We start from the raw sequence: 21,338 nt of genomic DNA on the forward strand, positions 1-21,338 counted from the left end.
GCTGGCTAACATAAGAAGTGATTATGAGAAAAAGGTCTATGCTGACAAATAGAAGCAGCCAGTTTTTAAGATCCTGCTTAAAGTTTCACATGTCTTACTAGCAGTCAAGAAATGTCATCAACTCCAAATGGGGACATGAAAACATCTCTGAAACAGATTCAAACTTCTGGCAAGACATTTAAATTAATTATTTTTTCAAATTAAAAGTAAAGGAAGGATGTGAATCTAATGCTATGCAGGATATGACATGTGAGGAGGTGTGAGTGCAGAATGTCAGAAGTGGACTCTATGTGCTGTGTACTTCTCTGATACTGAGCATGGCTGTGTCCAGATCCCTTTATGGTTCTGGCAGTAGATGACCAGTTCAATATTTTGCTAAAACAGTGTGTGGAAGAGCAGAGCAGACAAGTCTCAGTCCCAGGAGGTGCTGTTTCCCTCTTGAAGCTCTCCTGTCCCACCCTGCAGCTGCATGGACACCCTCCCTGAATATATGGTTGGATTTGTGTTTCAGTTGTCAGCTGAGAAGTCTACAGCTAAATTCCTCTGTGGCCTCCCCACAAAAACAATCCAACAAGAGGACAGCTTGTTCTTTTACAGGTCCTTCTGCCATATGGATAAATGCCTTAACCTTCTTGTGCACCTGTGAAAGAGAGGTAATAGTACCTCTCTTCTGTTGCCCTCTCCAGCTCAAAGATGGCACTTCTTAAGGCAAGAACTTCCTCTTGCATAAACAGATTTGTCTCTAACACCAATTTCAGCTGGGTACCACTTAGTATACCTGTAATTCAATAATTATGGCAAAGTGGTACTGGCCCACTAATAGGCTCTGCACAATATATTGAGGTAACATTCATGATTTAAGTAAACAACCTCAAGAAATTCTGAAGCAAGAGCTGAAATTTCATTTGCGATGTACACAGACATTAGCACCCACAGACGCCCACACTCAGACACTCTGGCATGCCCAAGTATAGGAGCTTAGTGCTTACAACTACTCATAATTCAGTGAACCCTTTAAAAGGTGTTATTATTTAACATGTTTCTACAGCAAAGCACAGCTGTGCACAGCGATTTACAAAAGAATACAGACAAGACCACTGCCCTCAGGGATTTTTTATCTAGGTTAGAAGTGACATAAGCTAATACAGGAAAAAATGACTCCATGCAAATGGCAGTGCAGAATTACTTTTAGAGAGATGTTCTTCAACACAGTATAGTTATGTCAGGTCACTGAAGTGATTGAAATGAGTTAATTAAAATACTGACCCAGCAGAGAGTCCACTGAGAAGGTCTGATTCTGCAAGGCAATGACTTCTTAATATTCATGAGCATGGTAGTAAGGATGACAGAGTATCTGTGAAATTGGGTCCATAGCAAAGTCAAGTATAATCACAGAACTATAGAATAATTTAGGTCGGAAGGATCCTCTGTTGACAGCCAAGGAGAACATCCATTCTGAACTGATTCACTCACTAAAGGCTCAATCAAGCCCATACAATCCACACACATGAAAATCTGAGTGACTGAAATGGTTTGGTAGCAATGTCCCCTATTGTTTTATCTTACTAAATTGAGCATGAAGTTGACTTGGAAACAAATTTACTTTAAAAATGTGATAGCATTGTCCTCCATTTCCCTGACATGTTTGGAGTGGAGGTTTGTTTTCTGCTAGTCTTTTTTTCTGATGATGTGGCAAGCATATTTTCTATTTCTTAAATCAGAGTGGACAACATTTCCCTTGTTGGGTACCACACAGGTATCTAAGAAACCTTTAACAGGCCATACTGTAGTGCAAGAGCACTATCAAGAGCAAACCTAAAAAAAAGAAGAAAAATATGTGCCCACATAGCTTTAGGTTCCCTTTGCTTTTTCTTAAATGTTTTTATTTCTCCCTGTGAAATGCCCTTAAAAAAAGAGACCATAAAGCATTGGCAAATCCTACACATAAGAACTGTTACTACGAATAGATTGAGGTGATTGAATTATTATAACAACATCTGGTTCCTCATAGCCCTGTTTAATTTAAGGATGTTAGCATAATTTAGGACCCAGTTTCTCTGAGAGGACTTCAAGAGTCCATGCTTTCCAACAAGGGGTGCAAAGAACTTTTTAAAACCACAGTACACTGCAAGATGTCTCCAGCTGGGCTTTCACATATTACAATATATCAAACCACTAGTCATCACTGAAAAGAAAAAGCACCAAACATTCAGCAGGGAATCATTAAGTCCCACAATGGGTCGTCAGTAGGTCCAGAGCAGAACACAGGCAGGAGAGGATCTCTCTGCTCCAGCTATTGCTTCCCACATACTACTTTGACAGTATTAGCAGTAGCATTGTGAAAACACAGCCGGCTGTGACACTGCACAGGCTTTTCTCAATGGTACAGTGTATCTGGGAACTATCCCCTCATGCTTTGTGCACTGTGCATTTCTCAAGCCATGCTCTTGTGCATTCTTTAAACGAGTGCTTAGCACCATGTTCTGATTAAACTTTGACAAAAACAAGTAGTGGTGTTTTCGAAAACATAATTTCCCCATTTTCTGTAAGAATGAGATACAGATTATTTGTTAGGGCTGAGTTATTAAGAAATATTTGCTACAACAAATATAGTTTTACAGGGGAGAGTCCAAAAATTCCATATTTCTCTGGGCACTTCTAAACATCCTTTCAAAGATCACAGCTAACTTACTAACCTCACAGGAGCTGTCCCAGAAAACTCCACCAACGAACACGCTGCCAAAAGATAGTAAAAAACACAACAGAATTATGCTCACTTTGGAACAGAAATGCTGAGTATCGTTTATGGTTGCCAGGAGTGAACTAAATATGTTTAGGGGATAAATTAAGTAAAACAACTCTGTAAATTGTTGGAAGCCTCATTACAGAAACCGCTATGGAAAGTACCATCAAGGCTTTAGAAAATAACCATGAAATTGGAAAAAAGCTTGAAAAAATGTGAAAAGCAGAGGCATAGTTAAGTAGCTCTTTTAAACAGACCTGCTGCTTCCAAAAGTGTATAAATAGTGGCAGCAAGGAACTGTAAAAAGGCAAGTGTGAAATAAATCTGGCTCATGTACAGCCCATTCTAAAAGAAAATGTGACAAACCCACTTGAGCAAAAGAAAACAATCCAGTTGACAGAGTGATTCTAGACTGATGGCCAAAATCCTGGCACCTCAAACCATAAAAACTTTAGTGGGAGTCTAGAGACGGAAAATGCTGAATAAGAGAAGAATCTGTAAACAAACCATTATGTCATAGCACTACATATTCTCGGCTTTGAAATCTGCAATGTTCTCTGTCCCAACCAAGTGTAGATGGAAATAGACATCATAAGCAGTCCAGGAAAAAGGCACTGGAATCGTGTGCAACTCGTCCTCTAGCTCCGTCTGGATGAAGCAAAACTACACAAGACTTTTTTAATTAGACTGTAGTAGAAAAAAATAGGGAGCAAGTGGGAAACAAATAAATATTCTACCCTATCTGACCATCGGAAGACTCCATCAGATTTGACCAGAAAGCCCTGCCAGAGTAACAGATATCCAATCTGCACCAGGTTCATCATTCAGGAGCACTTCTGAGCACAGGTGCTACAAGAGGAACCTCATGACCACTTTCAACTATGTCTGTTTTTCTGACAACAGGCTACACAGTAATAATTCAGTCGGTACTTTGTCAGTGAGTGGGAGATGAGAAAAAAAAGCTGGTCCACTACACAGTGGAGTGGACCCCCAAGGAGAGTGTAAGCCAAATATAATGTCAAGAAGTCCAAGCACTTTTTACATCAGCCTCCACTAAAAAGGTCAGTGGTGAGCAGATAGTTATAGAACTAATATAATAAACAGCGAAATACCACCTCAACATTACATAGAGGAAAGTGTTTGTCCAGGTTGAATGCTTTCCAGTTAGCTGTCCCTCATCTCAGAACATTTAATAAAGCCATTTTAGAGCCGTTAGTCCTGACAGCCATTAGCACTGAAAACTTGTGGAGAACTTTTAATTAAGAAGAATTGAAAAGACAAATGTATAGCCTTTGTCTAAAAGGAAAAAAAAAAAAAAAGGAATTATAGGACTAATCATCTTAAATTCAGTAAATGGAAAAACATGGGAATAAAACCCCATTTATAAGCTCATAACTGAGAACAAGGAGCTGAAGACCAGTCAACAAGGATCTGTCAAGAACAAATCAAGTTAAACCAATCTAATTTCCTTCTTTTGCCACCCAGGGCCTCAAAGGCAGAGAAGAAACAGTTTATATCATATATCTTGGATGTAAATGAAGGGTTTGATGCTGCTTTATATGACTTTCTCATAAGAAAACTAAGGAAAAGCTAACCAAACGGGTACATACTATCAGGAAATTGTACTTGGAGGGTGGCTATCAAAATGGAAGGATATACTAACCGGGTTTCCTTTGTGATCTGTGCTGGATCTGGTACCAGGTCAGTATTATACTCTTGACTTGGCCAAGGGAATAAGATGTGCACATTGAATTTACAAATAATGTCAGGCTGGGAGTGACTACAAAGAAGCTGGAGGAAGGCTGGGTCAAAATTAAAAATTATCATGGAGAAATGATCTGGAAAAGAAGAAAAAAAGAAAAAAGAGAGAGGAGGCAAATCAGAAAGACAAATACATAGGGATCTATATGTGGGAATAATCAGCTGCACAAATGCAATATGGGAAACATCTGGTGTGATTGCAGCTGCACAGAAGACGACTGCAAACTGAGTAAGAGTAAAAAATGTCCTGCTGCTGTGAAAACAGCATGCTGGCATGAGTAAACAGGAGTGTAGCATGTGAGACGTACAAAGTGCTCCTTCTGCTCTAGCCCCCAGCAGGCAAGGTCTCAGCCAGAACACCCTGCCGCATCTCTGGCATCACACCGCAAGGTACAGGCCAGCCAGCTGGGAGAGTGGGGGGAATGATCAGAGCTCCTGAAACCGCTGTGCAAGGACTGATGATGGAACACATCTAGACAGGGGTGAAAGTCTTTAAATATTTAAAGGCTGCTGCTAGAAGAAGGGAGTAATTGATTCTTAGCATCTGTAGAGAAAGAAGCAGTGGATTTGCCTTCAGAAAGACAGTTTCAGGTTAATATGAGTAAAAGATGTACTAATAGGGGTCCCAAGGCACTGGAACAGACTGTGGAATCCCCACCACTGGAGATCTGGAAGAACAGGATAAATAAAGAGTCGTGGTGAAGGTCACATGTGTTATTAGCTTCAGTTAGGGCTGAGGGATGGACTAGAGACCCTTCTGAAGTTCCTGCCAGGCCTGCATTTCCACGGTGTATTTTCTGCTTGTACAAAGTGATTTCAGTGGCCTATAGCTCTGACATGCAGCACTGGCTATAGAAAATTAGAGGGATAGAGAAATTAAACTAATCCCTGCTTTTAGATTATAAACCAAGAACCCCACAATTAATTACACTGAAAATGCAGATAGAGAAAGGATCTGCTCCAGACAGTGAGAAAACTCTCACTTACTTGTCTTGTCCTTGGACTGAACCCAAAGAGAAGAGCCTGTACTAATAATATCCTTGAGAATTGCTAATGAGTGTGTTGAATAAAATGCAAAATTAGAAAGGAACTAAACTTGTCTGTAAAAGTCTCCATCCAACCCTAGATAGGGTGCTGTTGTTTTGAGTTTTAGTTTACCCATCCAGATATGTATCTATTGTCTTTTGCCTGTAAACAATGACCCAATGTGTCCTCAGCTTTCACTTGCAGAAGATGACTTGTTGAAAAGGATAGGTTTGGCAAAAGAAGCAAACCTCTGCTGTGGCTCATTTCTTCTTACCACTGACCTATATTGTATTGTGCCATATAATCAATCTGGTGTCTTGTGTACGTACAGGAGGAATTTGTTTTGTCTACCAGCAGCACGTAGTATTTTGCTCTCTCATTGCTCATCAAGATTTAGCAAATTACGACTAAACAGTGTATGTTTTACAGTTTAATATTTCAAGTTAAATTACAGTTCTAATAGCTGACATTCAGTGGCAATCTTATTCATCTAGCTGCTGACATAAGACATTTCAGAATGATGCGTGGAATAGCAATATTCTCATGTAGTTACTCAGAAAAATAGATGCCTTGCTAATAACTACGAAACAGTTACATCTTTAACCCTGCACTCGCAGCTGAATGATCAAAATATATATTTAGCATATATGATTCTCAGCTGATTGTGGTTACATGCTGAAAATACGCTGCTGAATATATGCATGTCAGAGTGTAGTAAACTACAGCAATTATGGAACTTGTAATAATTTCCACATCAGACCATACTAAGTTTTGTGCTCAGTTAGCAGTCTAAAACTTAGTCAGAGATGACATCTAAATTAGGGGTAAAGTATAGGCTGCACCACAACTCCAGCAAAGGATAAATAGGCTCTTCTCACCCTGTCTGCCAGAAATCACTCATTTTAGGAAGCAACGATCCAATATCTGTCTGTCTGAGCAGCAACTGCCTGCATTGCTGAGTATTAGAGCACTTTAAAAATACAGCTCCCTGTTAGAATGCACTCAATCAAATGGCAGTAGCTCAGAGCAGCAGACCACAGGCAAGACTTCTCTCATGGCCTGGCAGGTTGCAAGAAGTGACCTTCAGCACCTTCACCAAAGACAAAAGGCTTCATTTCAATTAGTGCTGGTGGTGACCTCCTGTTGGAGTTATTAGATCAGACAGTTACCAGGTCAGAGAGTTACTAGATCAGACAGTAACATCCACATTACTTATGAAAACATTAATTCCATGTTTTGTTGAATTAAATCAGAACTGTCTTCTTTGATACCAAAGCAGGCATTTCTAAGAGGGAAATGGATGAATCCAAAGGTTGCACAAAAAAGTGTCTTTTCCACCAAAATAAAATCTTGACAGAATTATTCTGGTCTGCATAACTGAAAACATTAGAAAGTCAAACAAACATTTTTCTTCTGAGACACAGATTGTGAGCAAATATAGTGCCAAATAACTAGGTGACTAGGATATTCACTGGGAAAAGAAAAGACTAGCTTCAAAGTTGGGCCAAATCCCAAATCTTCAGCTGTTTATAATCTTTCTCCATTTCATGAACATTTCTGGAAAGACTTGTCTTCATTTTGTTGTAGAAAAAGAATATTTTTTAAATCTCAGAAAATTCCATAAAATGAGATTATTGTTCTCAGTTCAGGTATCACAGCAATCACTACTTAAATATTTTTAGCTGCCTAACAAAGACTTGCTTAGAACTGATTCCAAGTGATGACATGCTAATGGAAATCTTTGTGTACAGCAGACATTATTTGAGCACAGAGGTTCCTCTCTCTCCCCCATCAGCATTTTCTGATAGACGCTACTGATCCTAGGACTTTAGAGAACTGCTGAGGTAATGCTTACACTGAAGTTCAAGGGAAGTTTTGGAACATCCTCTAGTTAAAAAACCTAAACCAAAAAAACCTTAATTCTTAGCAGGACGACTTAACTTGCAAAAGGAATCTGATTTTTTCAAGCCAGATTTTATTTCTGAGCCCTTCTTATTTTAGAGCTGCATTGAAACAGAAAAGTAATCTCTTCAGAGAGTCAATATGGTTTCCATTTGGTATAATTCCATAACCTGAGATAATTCCATCACTGCTATAGCTCTCAAGTGGGTGGAGGAAAGATGTTTTCCTCTATTACTTAAGGTAATCGGAGGTATACTGGGAACGAGGGGGAGTGAAAGGAAGATAAAGGCAGGATATTCTTTAGTTTTACAAACCTGATCAAGGGAAGCACTGTGTGAAAACTCATGGACAGGCCACGGACAGAGCGGGTTACTCTTGGATACATGTGGAACACATTGAGTTTAGACATAAAACATAAGCAACCGCTTTCTGGGTAATCTCTGTGTAAATCCACTGAACTGCAGCTCACAGCTGCTATGTTCCCCGACAGGAATATGTTTCTGCTTGTTTATAAGCATTTCTACATGTGTTTCAAAGGTGTCTGAACTAAAAAATTCTCCTGGGTCTGATTTTGCATTCTCATTTGCTCTCATCCTGAAGAAAAGGAAATCATATCTATATATGTAGTTTCTATTACATCTAATATTTCCAGTCTTTCAATGTATAGATTAAGAATAGGTTTTGGGTTTTTTTGAAGAAGATGAAGAAGGAAATCCTGTAAGTCAACAGGATACATTTTATAACATGGGTCCCAGATTTGACTTCAGCTGGCAGGTGAAGGAGAGAGGAGTGAGTATCAATATGTGTTTTAGAGAACACACTAGGAACTAGAACAGAGGTTCACAAACTTTTTTGGATTGCTATCAACCCTCAGAATTTCTTGTGAACCACCAGGCATCGTTATCATCAAACTTTTAATTGAAAACACTATTAAAAACAGTGTTTAATATAGCTCTGTGGATTAGCCGTGAACCCTTTACCGTGGCCTCCTGGACCACCAGTGTTCTGTGGACCATGGTTTGGGAACCACTGAACCAGACTACACACATCGTACACCCCAACAAAACACTTCTGTGTCTGAAAGTAAAGTCAGTCCTTCTGTTGCACATTGTGCTCAAATAATGCACAAGTCAGTTTAACCTTCTTGATACCTGAAGAACACAGCAACCTTTTATTTTTCTCTAACCTCAATTTCTTTTTTATTGCTTTGGAGAAACAAGTAAATGGTGCCAAAACCCAGTTTATGATTGTTTCTGGTAGGATCTTTCTCATATCCGGCAGCAGTGTAACCTTTCAGGAAGCTATCTATGAAAATAAGAAATACAAAACATAATGCCCCCCATGCTGTGCACCGGTCATTCCAGAATATTTATGATATCTATGAATCCTAAAATAAAAAAATTAAAAATAGCTTCCAAGTTGTTTTTCTTTTTTCTCCTCTGGAAAAATTTGTTCTTTTACTTTCCTTCCCAAATCCATTAATGACGTTAAAGCTCTGTGTGTGGTCATTAAAGCATTTCAGCAACTTTCTGCGAATTCTTTACAGTTATTCTTTGGCTGCAATATTACAAGATTGTCTGTTTATCACCAGATAAACACAAAGGTGAAAATGAGGATAGAGCTGAGAAAGGAACCTGTAGGGATAAGAACAGCAAAACACCAAGGGCCATGATCCAGCCCAACATTGAGACAGTGACAGAGTGCGGTCTCATGTGAGAACAGGAATGGGTTGTAGCATCCCTTTTGATTATTTTGCCTTTCCATCTCCTTGCTTATGTGCCTCCCACAGGCAACTTGGCCAACCAGCGTCTAGTAAAGAAAGGGGGTTTATTTACCTCTTTTCATATACTTGGTATCAACAGCTATAACACGGAACTGGGAACATTGAACCTTGGCAATTAATGGCATCATAGGAAAAAAAAATAATTTTTTCTGAAAAGACTTTTTTTCTGAACAAGACTGTGCTTCCATGACAATATCTCACTTGTTTTGGAGAGGAAATAATGCTGCCACAGCACCTCCATACCCCTTGTATGCTCAATAGCCAAGCTAATGCAGAGGTTTGAGTCAGAGTGAGAGTGGAAAAGGGTAGTCACAGCAAAACTAACATGCAAGAGAAGTCAGCGAAGGAAAGGAGTAGCCTCTACTTTACCTTGAAAACCTACCTAGCTTTTGTCTATACAGGCCTCTCTTGCAATACTTTACTCTCAGCATCACTAATGGGCACTTACCGGGGCATTTATAAAAGTGGATTAAAAAATCTTCCCCATTTGTGTCCTAGCCCTCTCATGCATTTGAAGGGACCTGGTATTTCTTAGGTTGTCTGATGCTTTTCTTTTTCCATGCAGTGCAATGGTTAGACGTAACTATTGTTTTCCGGTTAGCATTGCTGCCAGTGACATGCTTATTATTCATCTGAAATAGATGAAGTTCAGCTTGCAAACCTGACTAGACAGTGTAAAAAAAAAAAATTGTGTCACCTCACCTCGCCAGTGCCCAGACTCATTGCTAAATTCTCCTCTGGTGAAGGGGGTTAGATGGGACTATCATATGGCTGCTGCTTAACTGGGGTAATACGTCCCAGTTGAGCCAAGCATTTTAAATATGTATGGGATTCTGTAAGAATGAGAATTATCCACTGGACGTAACGCCCTCCTCACATTCCTGCCTGACACCGTTGCTGTAGATAATGTGTGTGCTTTCTTTAGTAAGTAAGTGCTGCCTTTCTGCAAACCCATCAGCTTTTGGCTTCTCTCCACAGGAAGCAGGGAAGCTGCGTTCACCTATGCCATTACTGCTGCCGGGGTTGCGCACGCTGTCACGGCCGCCTGCAGCCAGGGCAACCTCAGCAATTGTGGCTGTGACCGAGAGAAACAGGGCTACTACAACCAGGAGGAGGGCTGGAAGTGGGGAGGCTGCTCTGCGGATATCAGATACGGCATTGAGTTCTCCCGGAGGTTTGTTGATGCCCGAGAAATCAAAAAGAATGCACGGAGGCTGATGAACTTGCACAACAATGAGGCTGGAAGAAAGGTATTCCAGAAAGGATGAGGGATGGGGAAATGTGTGCACTGGAGGACGGGGGGAGGCTGGCTTGGTGGCAGGAGGCATTCCCCGAGCACTTACTCCTCTCTCTGCTGTTATCCCACACCAACATCGAATTACCTGATGGCATCTATTGCTTACATTGTGTTGCTGTTTCTTTTTATTCAGAGCTGGCTGTGTATTATAGATGCTCCCCTAAACGTTTCTGCTTTCTAAGCCTTCTTTCCAGTCCTGCTGATAACAGAGAGGAATTTGCTGGGGCTGTTTGGCATAATGATAAATCTTTGCTTTCATCTCCTTTGCAAAAACCTAGCAAGAGATGTCGGGGCTTGTGATGGGACAGGACTGAGTGTCTGCATTGCTGAGCTACCACAGCATTTGCAGCTATTTATTCCACCCCAAACTAAAGCACTTCTTTGACCGCAGCTCTAATGAAATACACACTTCATAGCAAATGCACAATTGTCCGTTTCTCACCGGCAGGCTACAAATGCTGCATAAGTATCATTTTGGAAGAAGAAACAGTTTCATGTCTACAGCCATGACTGGGTTGCTTACAATGGAAACAAGCATCACAGAGCTACACCAATTTATGTCCATTGAATAACAATCCTAGCTCTCAAAGCCTGCTCTTTAAAAAGTATAATAAAGCTTTCTGCATAATATATACCTACCTCAGAAGAGATTTTACTGTACCCCTCGAAGTGTTTTCCCCCAGGTAAAAAAATGCTGCTTCTACCCTCCAGTGTTGTAGGACTCCAATAGACCACTCCTCCACACCTAGCCCCCAAAGTCAGGCTGAAATTTTCTCCTATAGAACAGTGTGTGCTTTCAGTCCTACACCCAGCACTAGCCACTGAAGTGGGCAGAGATATACAATTATCTTACTGTCTGTGATTTGCTTATAAACACTCAGTCCACGGAACAAATCCTCCTGGGGATTGCAGTTGGCTGTGCACTGAAACTCAAGGTGGTGTATGGGCAGTTATCCATTGGAATGAAAGTACTACATACATTCATGGTGAAACAGACTGGTTATGGGGCACAATCTCAAGTATAGAGACAGGATCAATACTCGACTGATGCTTCATACTGAGGTTTCAGGTGTGAAGCAGACAGCTGACTGAAGAGACAGACAGAAAAGCACCCTTAACAAAGACGGCCATGATCTTTTTTCCCCAAACTTGCTGCCACGGGTGCAAGAGCACCTCATACTGCTGTACAAGGTGCACTTGGAAGACCAGAAGCCTGGAAGACCCGTTCCATGTCTGATCATTTCTCTTAGGCTGGATGTTTCACCTTGGTATCATGCATTGTGTTTGGATGCAAAAGAAGATGGAAGCCACATGTTAAACTTGCAAGGGAGCATTTGTTGCTGCTAGATGCATTATCATCCCTGCTTAAACAGGCAACCTGCTGTGGTGGGCACTGTGCCACCCCCACAGAGGTGCTGATCTATGTCCTGCATTCAACTTGTTACAGTCTAGATGTGAAAGAGGGACAAAAGAGCAGAAGTGGATGTATAGATGGAGAATAGTGAAGTCCTCCAGCCAAGGATAGAAGGCAGCTCAGTATCTGAGCCAGGCACTGATCCCAGGTCCCCCAGTTCTAAATATAGTCCAGTAACCACTAGACCACATTGCTGATTCTTATTAAGCAAATTATATTTTTACTCTTCATCAGAATTTCATAAACAGGGGGACACAAGCAGACGAAAGAAGTGTGTGTTTTTACAGATATTCATGCAAATGCACTTCTTTTAACATTTCTAAAGCTTTCCTTTTCTGCAAATATTCTTGCAAAACCAAGTGATGGCATTCACTTCCATGTTTTTGAGATAGGAGTAAAAAGACTTGTAAATACTGACAATGATTTTTTTTCCCAAATACACATTTTCAGAAATAGTATTTTGTAATTCCCACACTTTTTTGTTGTTGACAGTTTTCAGTAGTGATTTGTATCACATATTTTCATTGTAATAATTAATGCATCATATTGTTTTCAAAAGCTAAGGATGACCGAAAGGATTTGGTGCAGCTTTTTTTTTTGTTGTTTTTAAGTACAATCCATCAAATCCTGAGGAATGCACTCATACAAAAGATGATTTGGTGGGGTCATGTTTAGAAAGAATGTTGATGTTATTCCCATGAAATGAATATGCACAGTTGTACAGTATATAATTCTTAGTGATTTTGGTTCATCTGAGATAATCTGCTATCTGTATAAACTAGATATTCTGAAATTGAGACCGACTGAAATTTAAGGTTAGAACAAAACTCTGGAAACTAGGATATGTTCTTTGTTTTCTGGGTTGGACCTTTACAAAAGCAGCCATGGAGTTTTGTGCAATTTCAACATGAAATCCCACATCCCTTCTGAGAATTCAGGCAACCTTGAAATCTGACCTACGTTCATCTGAAATTTGGCAGTTTTGGGCATCCTGGGTAAACTGGGATTGGATTGTCAGCCTGAAATAAAATCTGTAACCAGGAGATTTTGCTTATACATAGATGTCATTCTGACATACTCCATGTGGTCTGCATTCACACTCAAGTCAGAAATAACTGCATTTATGTCTGGACACTTGCTGAAGTATCACATTGAATCTCCATCTTCCTCCTTTTCCCTTCCAAAAATCTCACAACACAACTGAGAAAAGCTTGTACCTCTCTGAGTAAGACTGCCGGTACCATCCTGCTGATCTGCATGTGACTTGTCTTAACATTTGGAAATGGTTTGGAGCCAAGCTTCTGGTTCATGACTACTATCATTGAGGACCAAAGTAAGGACATTTTTCCCTTGTTCTAAATAGGAATAAAAAGTAAGAAGGAGAACACAGGCAACTCAGATATTTTTTTACCTTTGTTTGTTCAGAAGTTCTCAAATAATATTTTCAACCTTAGGGTGGGAATGCCAAGACAGTAAAGGAAATACATGCTTTTGTAGCTTCCTACAGAGATTCTGCCAAACAAAAAAACCCATTTCTTAGTTACAGTTCAATCTTATCAAAACTAGTTTAGGAAAAAAAAAATCCAACAACTGGATTATATGAACATTGGTCCATTTCTCAAGGTCTTATAGTTCACAGCACTTTTATAATTTAACAACCCTCACATTTACATCTATAATGGTAAGGCTCACAATTCATATTTAGTCCTGGCTCAGTTCATACCAATTGACTTTTTGAGTTAGGTAAGAACAACAATATTTAGCAAATAGATCTGATATCTTCATTTTAGTTGTCTCTTTAAATCCCAGAAACATGAGGGAAAAATGATGCAAAGAGCTTCCATCCTCACCTACAGTTATTTCCAACTTGCTCTGAAGTCAGTGGAAGGCCCTTGATGACCTCACTAGACCTCTGCCCGGTGCCCTGAAGATCATTGCTAGGATCATTATCCAGGACTCTGGCCAGCAGTTTTGCCCCAAGAGCAATTATTTGGATGCTCTTTTATACCATCACACGGAATTTTTCATGTCCCAAGGCAGGAATTCTGCCCATCCTCAAGCCCTCCCAGCACTTGTCGCAGATGCGCCTGGGAGTCAGAGGCGTTTGTAGCTATAGCAGTGACTACAAGGGTTTTTTCTCACAGGGATGTTCTCAAAAGCTGGCTTGCTGGTATTTCACTGCTGTTAAAAATAGAGTCCTGAGGAATTTCTCTTCGAGGAAAAAACAGCACACTGTATAAATAATTGCACAAACTTTGCAAATGGATTGGGGTGGTAAACAGTTCTGGGGGGCTCTTTAGCTTGTATCTAGGGCTGAAATGCTGAGCACAACACTGGTAAACTACCTTATTGGAAAAAATAAGATATTTAGGCTTTTCAGGGAATTTCTGATGACTGTGGAAAGAATGAATCCCCTAATTGCCCTGCATTGCATTCCCTAATGGCATTGCGTTGCATTTCTAAGAATTGTTTCAGCTAATGGCAAGTCTGTAAAGTTTCTAATAAATTTGTAATGAATAGCATCAGTGACAAAATAATAAACTTGCCATTAGTGCCATTTGGAAGAAATAAATGCATAGTGATTCCTAGTGACATAACATGCTACTGAAGGAAGATTTATACTTTGTGGCAAAACAGCGCTGTGCTGCATAAAAGGGTGAAGTAGTTAACCTCACCATCATTTTTTAAATAGCCGCTATGATTCAGGGTGGAGAGAACGAGTGTGGTAAATGAAAACAAGTTCTCAAAGGAAGACTAGTGTAAGTCTAAGGCAAACGTTACTGACAGAATGGCTTGTTGCAAATCTGAATGATTACAGAGACATCTGTGGGCAAAACTTTGATAGAGTAATGAAAAATTAAATACCAACAAAACCATGTAAGCTTTGATGCTGTTTTATGAGACAGCTTTCTGCCATGTATTTTTAGAAACAATTATCTTTATTCTGGGATAAATGAACTTAGAAAGAGTAACATCTGGGAGCGTGCGCCATTAATCTTAACTTTTTGTTGAAAGCTTCAAAACAATGGCCGGCTCTCATAGGGAACCTCAATTATAAAAATGAGGCTTTCTGTTTGTTTGTTTTTAAGCTGAAAGAACAAGCTGACAAATTGGTAGCAGATCACAGCTTTTACCAAAAAGAAGAAAAGAAATGTTTCTAACAGTTTATCAATCAATTAGGCTCTTACGATAGACAATGACTGTGGTTATGTGGAGAAAAATCTGGCTTATTTCTTTTCCTTCCAGAAACATACCCATCACACTGACTGCCAGCAACTCAGCCTGGTACCATCCCAATATTTATTCCTTTGTAATGTCAACCGGTTTTTCTTGTTGTTTTTTTGGAATGCCTGGAAGATGACAACATCTTATTTTACATTTGAAACAATAAGAGTGTGGGGACAAAAAAAAAATAATTCAGACTCTCTTTAGAAGAGATTATTCAATTACTTGGGACAACATTTCCATCTAAGCCATGGCTTGTTCTCACAGTTACTGGCACCACAGTACTGCAGTACTGGGAAGGGTTTTTTGCTGACACGCTTTGGCGGTAGAACAGCTAATGAAGTGATTTGGTGGTCACCGTTCATTACATATATACATACATACACACAGATATATATGCAGAGTGTGTGTGTGTGTAAATAATTATGGATATTTATACATATTTCTACGTGTTGTCTGTGCATAAAATATGTAAGAAAATGTTAGCTCACTTCACCCCACATGAAACATTTAAATTAATAAGCTCACTTCTGCAAGATGCACTGCATGCCCTAATATGTTGCAAACTGCCCTCACTATCACCTAACAGGACATAAAAATTAGAAGTAATCCCTAGAAGAAACTCCGAGCTAAATGCTCCAAAGTCACAGTGGATGCTGAATCCCAGTTTCAGAAGTGAAAGCCAATTCATTTTGTGCAAAAAATTCTTCAAAATGTGACCTTGTTTCCTAAGTCATTTCAGCGATTTAAAGAATGTGACTTTCCAGGTTCTACAGCCCTGAGTCCATCATTCGCTGAAAGCTTCTTTCTCTAAAAGAGACAGAGTATTTCAGTGCACATCCCTTGTGAGAACACTCATGACAAAAAAGCTTTTGATAGTTGTGCTTGATGGCATACTTTCTGCTTTCCCACTTAAATTGATTTGCAGACAGATATAAATCCAATTTCAAAAAGTTTGGTCTTACAGCTTGGGTGGGTTGGATGGATAACTAATGCTTATCCATATGTCCTGAATATGCAAGTTTTGGCTCAAAAATATCATGAGGATAGTTCTCCTCCTTCCAGTTGGGCTGGATTTGCTAACCTATTTTTTTCTTCCAGAAACACACCCCTAACATTGACTGCCAGAAGCTACATCTGGTACTATGCTACTTTTTGAACATTTTGTTTTAAAATTAGAGGGGGGGGGGGGGGAATAGGCAAATATTTTAGGACTTGCTAAAAGATTTTATTCTAGAAATGTGCATGAACATGCATACCATGCTATGTATGCAAGACAGATATAATTCATCTAGTAAAATATTACTGCTCCCCCTCAAACCTGACATCTCTATATTACCTGACAGAATAAGAATGGTAATGAAATATTTTTATCCCTTCAAGTTGATATTTAAAAATTTATCTTCAAGCTTTACAGAAAATTCCATAGAAAAGAGAGTGAAATACTGCAATCACACTTGGTTTGGGGATGATTTGAAAGGCGCCTCTTAAGATTTTGCTTTTTGCAACATTTCACTGTAAAAATAAAAATCAGGAAGTTTTAACCAATTGCAGAAGTTTATTGTGCAAACTTAGCATCTATTTTCTTCTAAAAGGTAGGGAAGAAGCACAGATAGGTTAGGCTCTGTAGTCCATCCTCACAACAGTAGGGACTTTCACCTGATAGCCAGCAGGTCCTAAAATCCTAGGCTTCTTTTCCCGCCTAGCCAAGAGGAGAATTAGGGTAAAAAGTGCAGTGGGCCTTCTTCAGTTTTTTTTTAATGCATTCAGTGGGGATACTACAGGAGTGGGTGACTTACCTAGTGAGGCGGGTGATGGGCAGGAGGAGGTGACTTGACACCTTTCGGCACCTTGGAGGGTCCCCCCAGCCCTGCTGAGCTCTGGCTAGTGCCAGGGAAAAGCCTTCTCACGCTGTTGCTGGATACAGACTTGCTGCAAAACAGAGGGTCCCTGCTCCCATTGAACTAGGCAATAAGAAAAATAGGGATGTCACAAAGAGAAGGCATAAGACAGTAATTCAGTTCCTCATCTCCCGTCGTACAGAGTATAGATACTGTTTTGATGCTTGATGAAGCAGCCTCACAGAGGAGCAGAAAGAAAAATATGCAGCTGAAGCACCTGTATTGTTCTCCTGCTGGCTCCATGTCTTCTCTTCACATGACTCACACAACCTGAGGAACATGGCATTAACTGTTCAATTTTGGGGTCTGTGATCAGCTATTAATGAAGAATATTTTCAGGACATTTGTGTTAGAGAAGGAGCATTGCACCCTACTAATGTTAGCTACACCCCTGTCTATCTGAGTTTAAAAAAACCAAAAAACCAAACAAACCAAACCTTGCTTTCCACGATGGGTCCACGAGATCATAATTTTGCCAGCAGTGGTGGACCCCAGGCTGCCCTGAGACTAAGGTTAGGCAGAGTCTACACATCATCGGCAAGCCATCAGCTCTCATGGCTGCAGCTGCTTGAGTATCAATGGGGTGGTGACATCTTACAACAAGGATCCATCTCTTTTGGTACTGGTATTACCAAAACAAAAGTTATCACTTGCATATTTGATGGCGATAAAACTCCTAAAGGCTTCTATTTCTTTTTGATACTGCAGTCAAAAAGTAATATGGATTTTGTTATCTCCAACATCTGGTCCAAAAATGTGCATTTCCACTAAGGAAAACACAAACGAGAGAAGGCAAGCCAAAACAAACACACAAAATGCTACTATTGTTTTTACATATTTTATCCAGATAGGATTTTTAATATGTACAGAAACTGTATCTGATATTATGTAGTTGGGTGTAGATATGGAGCTCAAAAAAATGAATTTCTTTTCATGCATATAATTTTGTTATACTTGAGTCTTCGCAAGTCTTTTTCTACTTAACTGGCAGCGGACAACCCTCAAATTGCATTTTCAATGTATGATTTATAAAGGTATAAAAATACGTGGGATAAGAAATCTTTAACATTACATTTCACAATTCATTTAACAAAGTAGTGGTAGTTAGAAAATTTTACTTGGCAAGATGATACTGGGGTGGGAGCAGGCCTGTATGTGGAAAGGGGACCTAAGGAATGTTCCTACAATTAGTCTGAGGCAGCACAGCCCAACGATGGGAATTTGCTTTGGGAGGTAGATGTTGCTGTAAACCACTCAAGATTAGATACGAGGCACTGACATATGACAAATGAAACTCCTGCGAGAGTGGGTCATATGAGCTAATGATTTTCAATCTTTACTCAGGCACCTAGCTTGGCATAGCGCATTAGATTTGTGTAAATAAGTACCTTTAAGGCTCAGGGTCAAAGCTTTGATGGGAATTTTGATGAGGAAAACCGAGCCGGAGGGACATTTAGGAAGAAAAACATTAGTCACACTTCATTCACATCATTGAGTGAACAGGGTCAAACCCTGCCACCTTTGCCAGGTGCAGTGGCACCTTGCTGGCAAGTGGGAAGCTGCTCGAGATACGATGCAGACAGACATACCTCTGATAGAGCTGCAGAGTGCTGGCTTGTCAGCAGAGGAACACTCCACAGCATCTGGGTGGAAAGAGAAAAAAAAAAAATCTTACTTAGAATCTGCTTAGTTTGGGCCTTGTATTCCCTGACCTCCAAGTTTTTGGGCACAATTTTGTACCCACAGCTGACTGTGGGCACACAAATTATAGCATTCAGGAATTTAACTACCTGATGATTGGGCCTGCGCTCAGTGTTGTAACCCCAAGCATTCCACATTCATGAGAGAAGCCTCCAAAAAAAAAAAAAAAAAACCTGCGAGGTTGGCTTCAGGATCACGAAATAATACTTTTTGAAACTTCTGCTTTTTTTGAGCCTGCGTGGCTCGCATTTGCAAGTTCTTCCACCATCATAAACAGTGGGAACCTTTGAAAAAATACAGCAGTGAAATCAGATTTCTGTACAGCAAAATGACTCATGAAACTGGACCTTCCGAAAGACAACAACAACAAAAAAGAAAACAAGACTTAGGATAAAGTTGCTGGAAATCATTGTCCAGTGGGTGTCAGGCAGTGCTGTATATAAATGGCAGAGTCTCAACCAAAGGCAAACACACACAGGCAAATGTATATGCAAACACATCCATGCATAATTATACCTATGCAAAGATATCACCTAGGACACCAGAACGGGTGATACCTTGGTTTTTCAGGAATAATGACACTTTTTGTTGTATCAGGGAAGCATGACCACCAGAGCAATGGAGGATCCTTGGAACAGAGTCCAGAGTGTTGAGCCCACACAAGAATAAGGAGACTTACAAGCTTCACCTCCTCCCACTCTCTGAGCATGTTACTGACTTGGACTTTTCCAACTGAAAAACAGGCATCACAAACCCATGCAGAACCTGGCAAAAACACATATTAAACCATGAACCTGCTCTTGACCAAGATTTACTACTTAGGGGGGAACAGAAGTACAAATCAGGTGTGGCAGAGCCATCCCACTGGTAATGCTTTCTTGGAAGTCCTTAGATCTTACTGCTCTTTGGTGAGAGTGTAGAGAAGGTTGCCTCCATCCACCTTTGGTCACGGATTTTGCTGCAGTTCTTATGGCTGCAATTGCATATTGACGCATTGTTGGGAGAGCTGTAGAAACACGCTGGTTTAAAAAATAAACTACTTCAGCAATATCAAGCAAAACTTATAAGCACTTTTATACGTATCTACATGCACATCTAAATACTAATAGATTATCTTAACTCAGATTTGTGGAACAGGATTGGAACCTTGTTTGGGGGCCTTTGAAATATCACTTCCTTCTGCACAGGCATGAAGTTGAGACAGAGGAATCCTGAAAGACCCAGGAGTATTTCATAAGGCATTCCTCTACTCACTGCCACTGAAATGCTGCTGCTGCTGCAGCAGAAGGTGGCAAGTTTTCTGGCTTCTCTTTTTCCATAGGGAAGACAGGAAGGTGACACAGTTTGTTGGAGAGCAGCAGCCTTTCCAGTGCCCAGAAGAAACTGCTCATCACAGACTTGCTGATTTTCTTTTTAGAGTAGTTGCAGCTCTAGGAGTTTCTTCCCTAACCCAGTAAACCTTCCTGGAAATCACTTTTTCTGCCTCTGAAAGGCTAATGTGACCTTGATCTGGGAAAGGCCTGTGGTTCCAGAAGGTCTAAGGTATTTTTTTAACAGGACGCTCAGCTATCTTTTACTTGCTACTGTATGTTGGCAAGGGAGAATCAAAACCAAATATTCTCTTTAATATTGAAACCCCAGAAATCTGGGAAAAAACAAAACATACAATTTAAGTGAAACTCAAACAACTCAGGAGGGTGCCCTCTATTTGCAGGGATAACCAGATCTGTACAGCTTTTATTTTAAGGCCAGTTTCTTAAGCAGTAAGCATTTTTTACTTCCCTTCTACTTCATTATGCCATTGTACTCAGATTTCGTCCCTTTTATCCTTTGCCCATTTCAGTCATGTTCTGGGATCTGCAATGAAACCACTACAGGAGATGGTCTGCAGCATCAGTAATGCTTTAAGACAAGCTCGGTAGCTCATATTTCTTTGTTAGCATCCCATTGCGAAGGGGAAAGATCAGTTCTCTTTGTTCTAAGGCCTTGATTCCTTGATTTTCATAAGCTAATGATGACTGTGGGTGCAATGGTGGTCAGGCTTAAGTGCTAGCATGAGGACATAAAAACAGAGAGGCGTTTCTGTGAGGCCAGTTTCCCCTCTGCTGTGCACACGGAGCAGGAGGGCATCTGCTTGCCATTCCCCCAGGCATATGTCCATGCCCGGGGAAGGAGGGATGTGTCAGTCATGGTGTGGCTCAGCTGCAGAGGAGGCAGGAGGTTGGGAGCAGAGTGTGAGCCCAAACACCTGCCCATGTTTGAGTCCCTTCTAGGGACCATCCAATACTGGATTAAATTCCTCTAGATTAATGTCTTCTAGCAATAGCAATAATAAATACTCCCACTCCTCACTGCTGAGCAGGAGCCTTCAGTGGATTTTATTTCCTCTAATGTGGTGCAATTGTTGCTTTGGTGCAAAAAATGTGTTTGTGGCAGAACATTTGCTTGATATTTGGGCTAGATACTGCAAGGAGTGCTGCTTGTAAAGGGGATGGTATGCTCTTTGGGTTAAACCGTTAATAGGTATGCTGGTATTGCCACTGCTGGTATAGGCAATATTTTTAATTATGCAGCAAACAGGAATG

At 40.3% G+C, this 21,338-nt stretch overlaps 1 protein-coding gene across 1 annotated transcript in view; it reads left to right on the forward strand.

The window, feature by feature from the left end:
* Positions 1-1,641: 1,641 nt before the first annotated feature.
* LOC104467410 (protein Wnt-7b-like) overlaps positions 1,642-21,338 on the forward strand; it is a 20,946-nt gene continuing 1,249 nt past the window's right edge. Inside the window, exons 1-4 of the mRNA XM_010081180.1 lie at positions 1,642-1,692; positions 4,834-4,894; positions 9,024-9,144; positions 10,174-10,465. Coding sequence (XP_010079482.1) covers positions 1,642-1,692; positions 4,834-4,894; positions 9,024-9,144; positions 10,174-10,465 — 525 coding nt within the window. The remainder of the gene's footprint in view (positions 1,693-4,833; positions 4,895-9,023; positions 9,145-10,173; positions 10,466-21,338) is intronic.

Source organism: Pterocles gutturalis, unplaced genomic scaffold (assembly GCF_000699245.1).
Source record: "Pterocles gutturalis isolate BGI_N339 unplaced genomic scaffold, ASM69924v1 scaffold11594, whole genome shotgun sequence".
Classification (NCBI taxonomy): Eukaryota; Metazoa; Chordata; class Aves; order Pterocliformes; family Pteroclidae; genus Pterocles; species Pterocles gutturalis.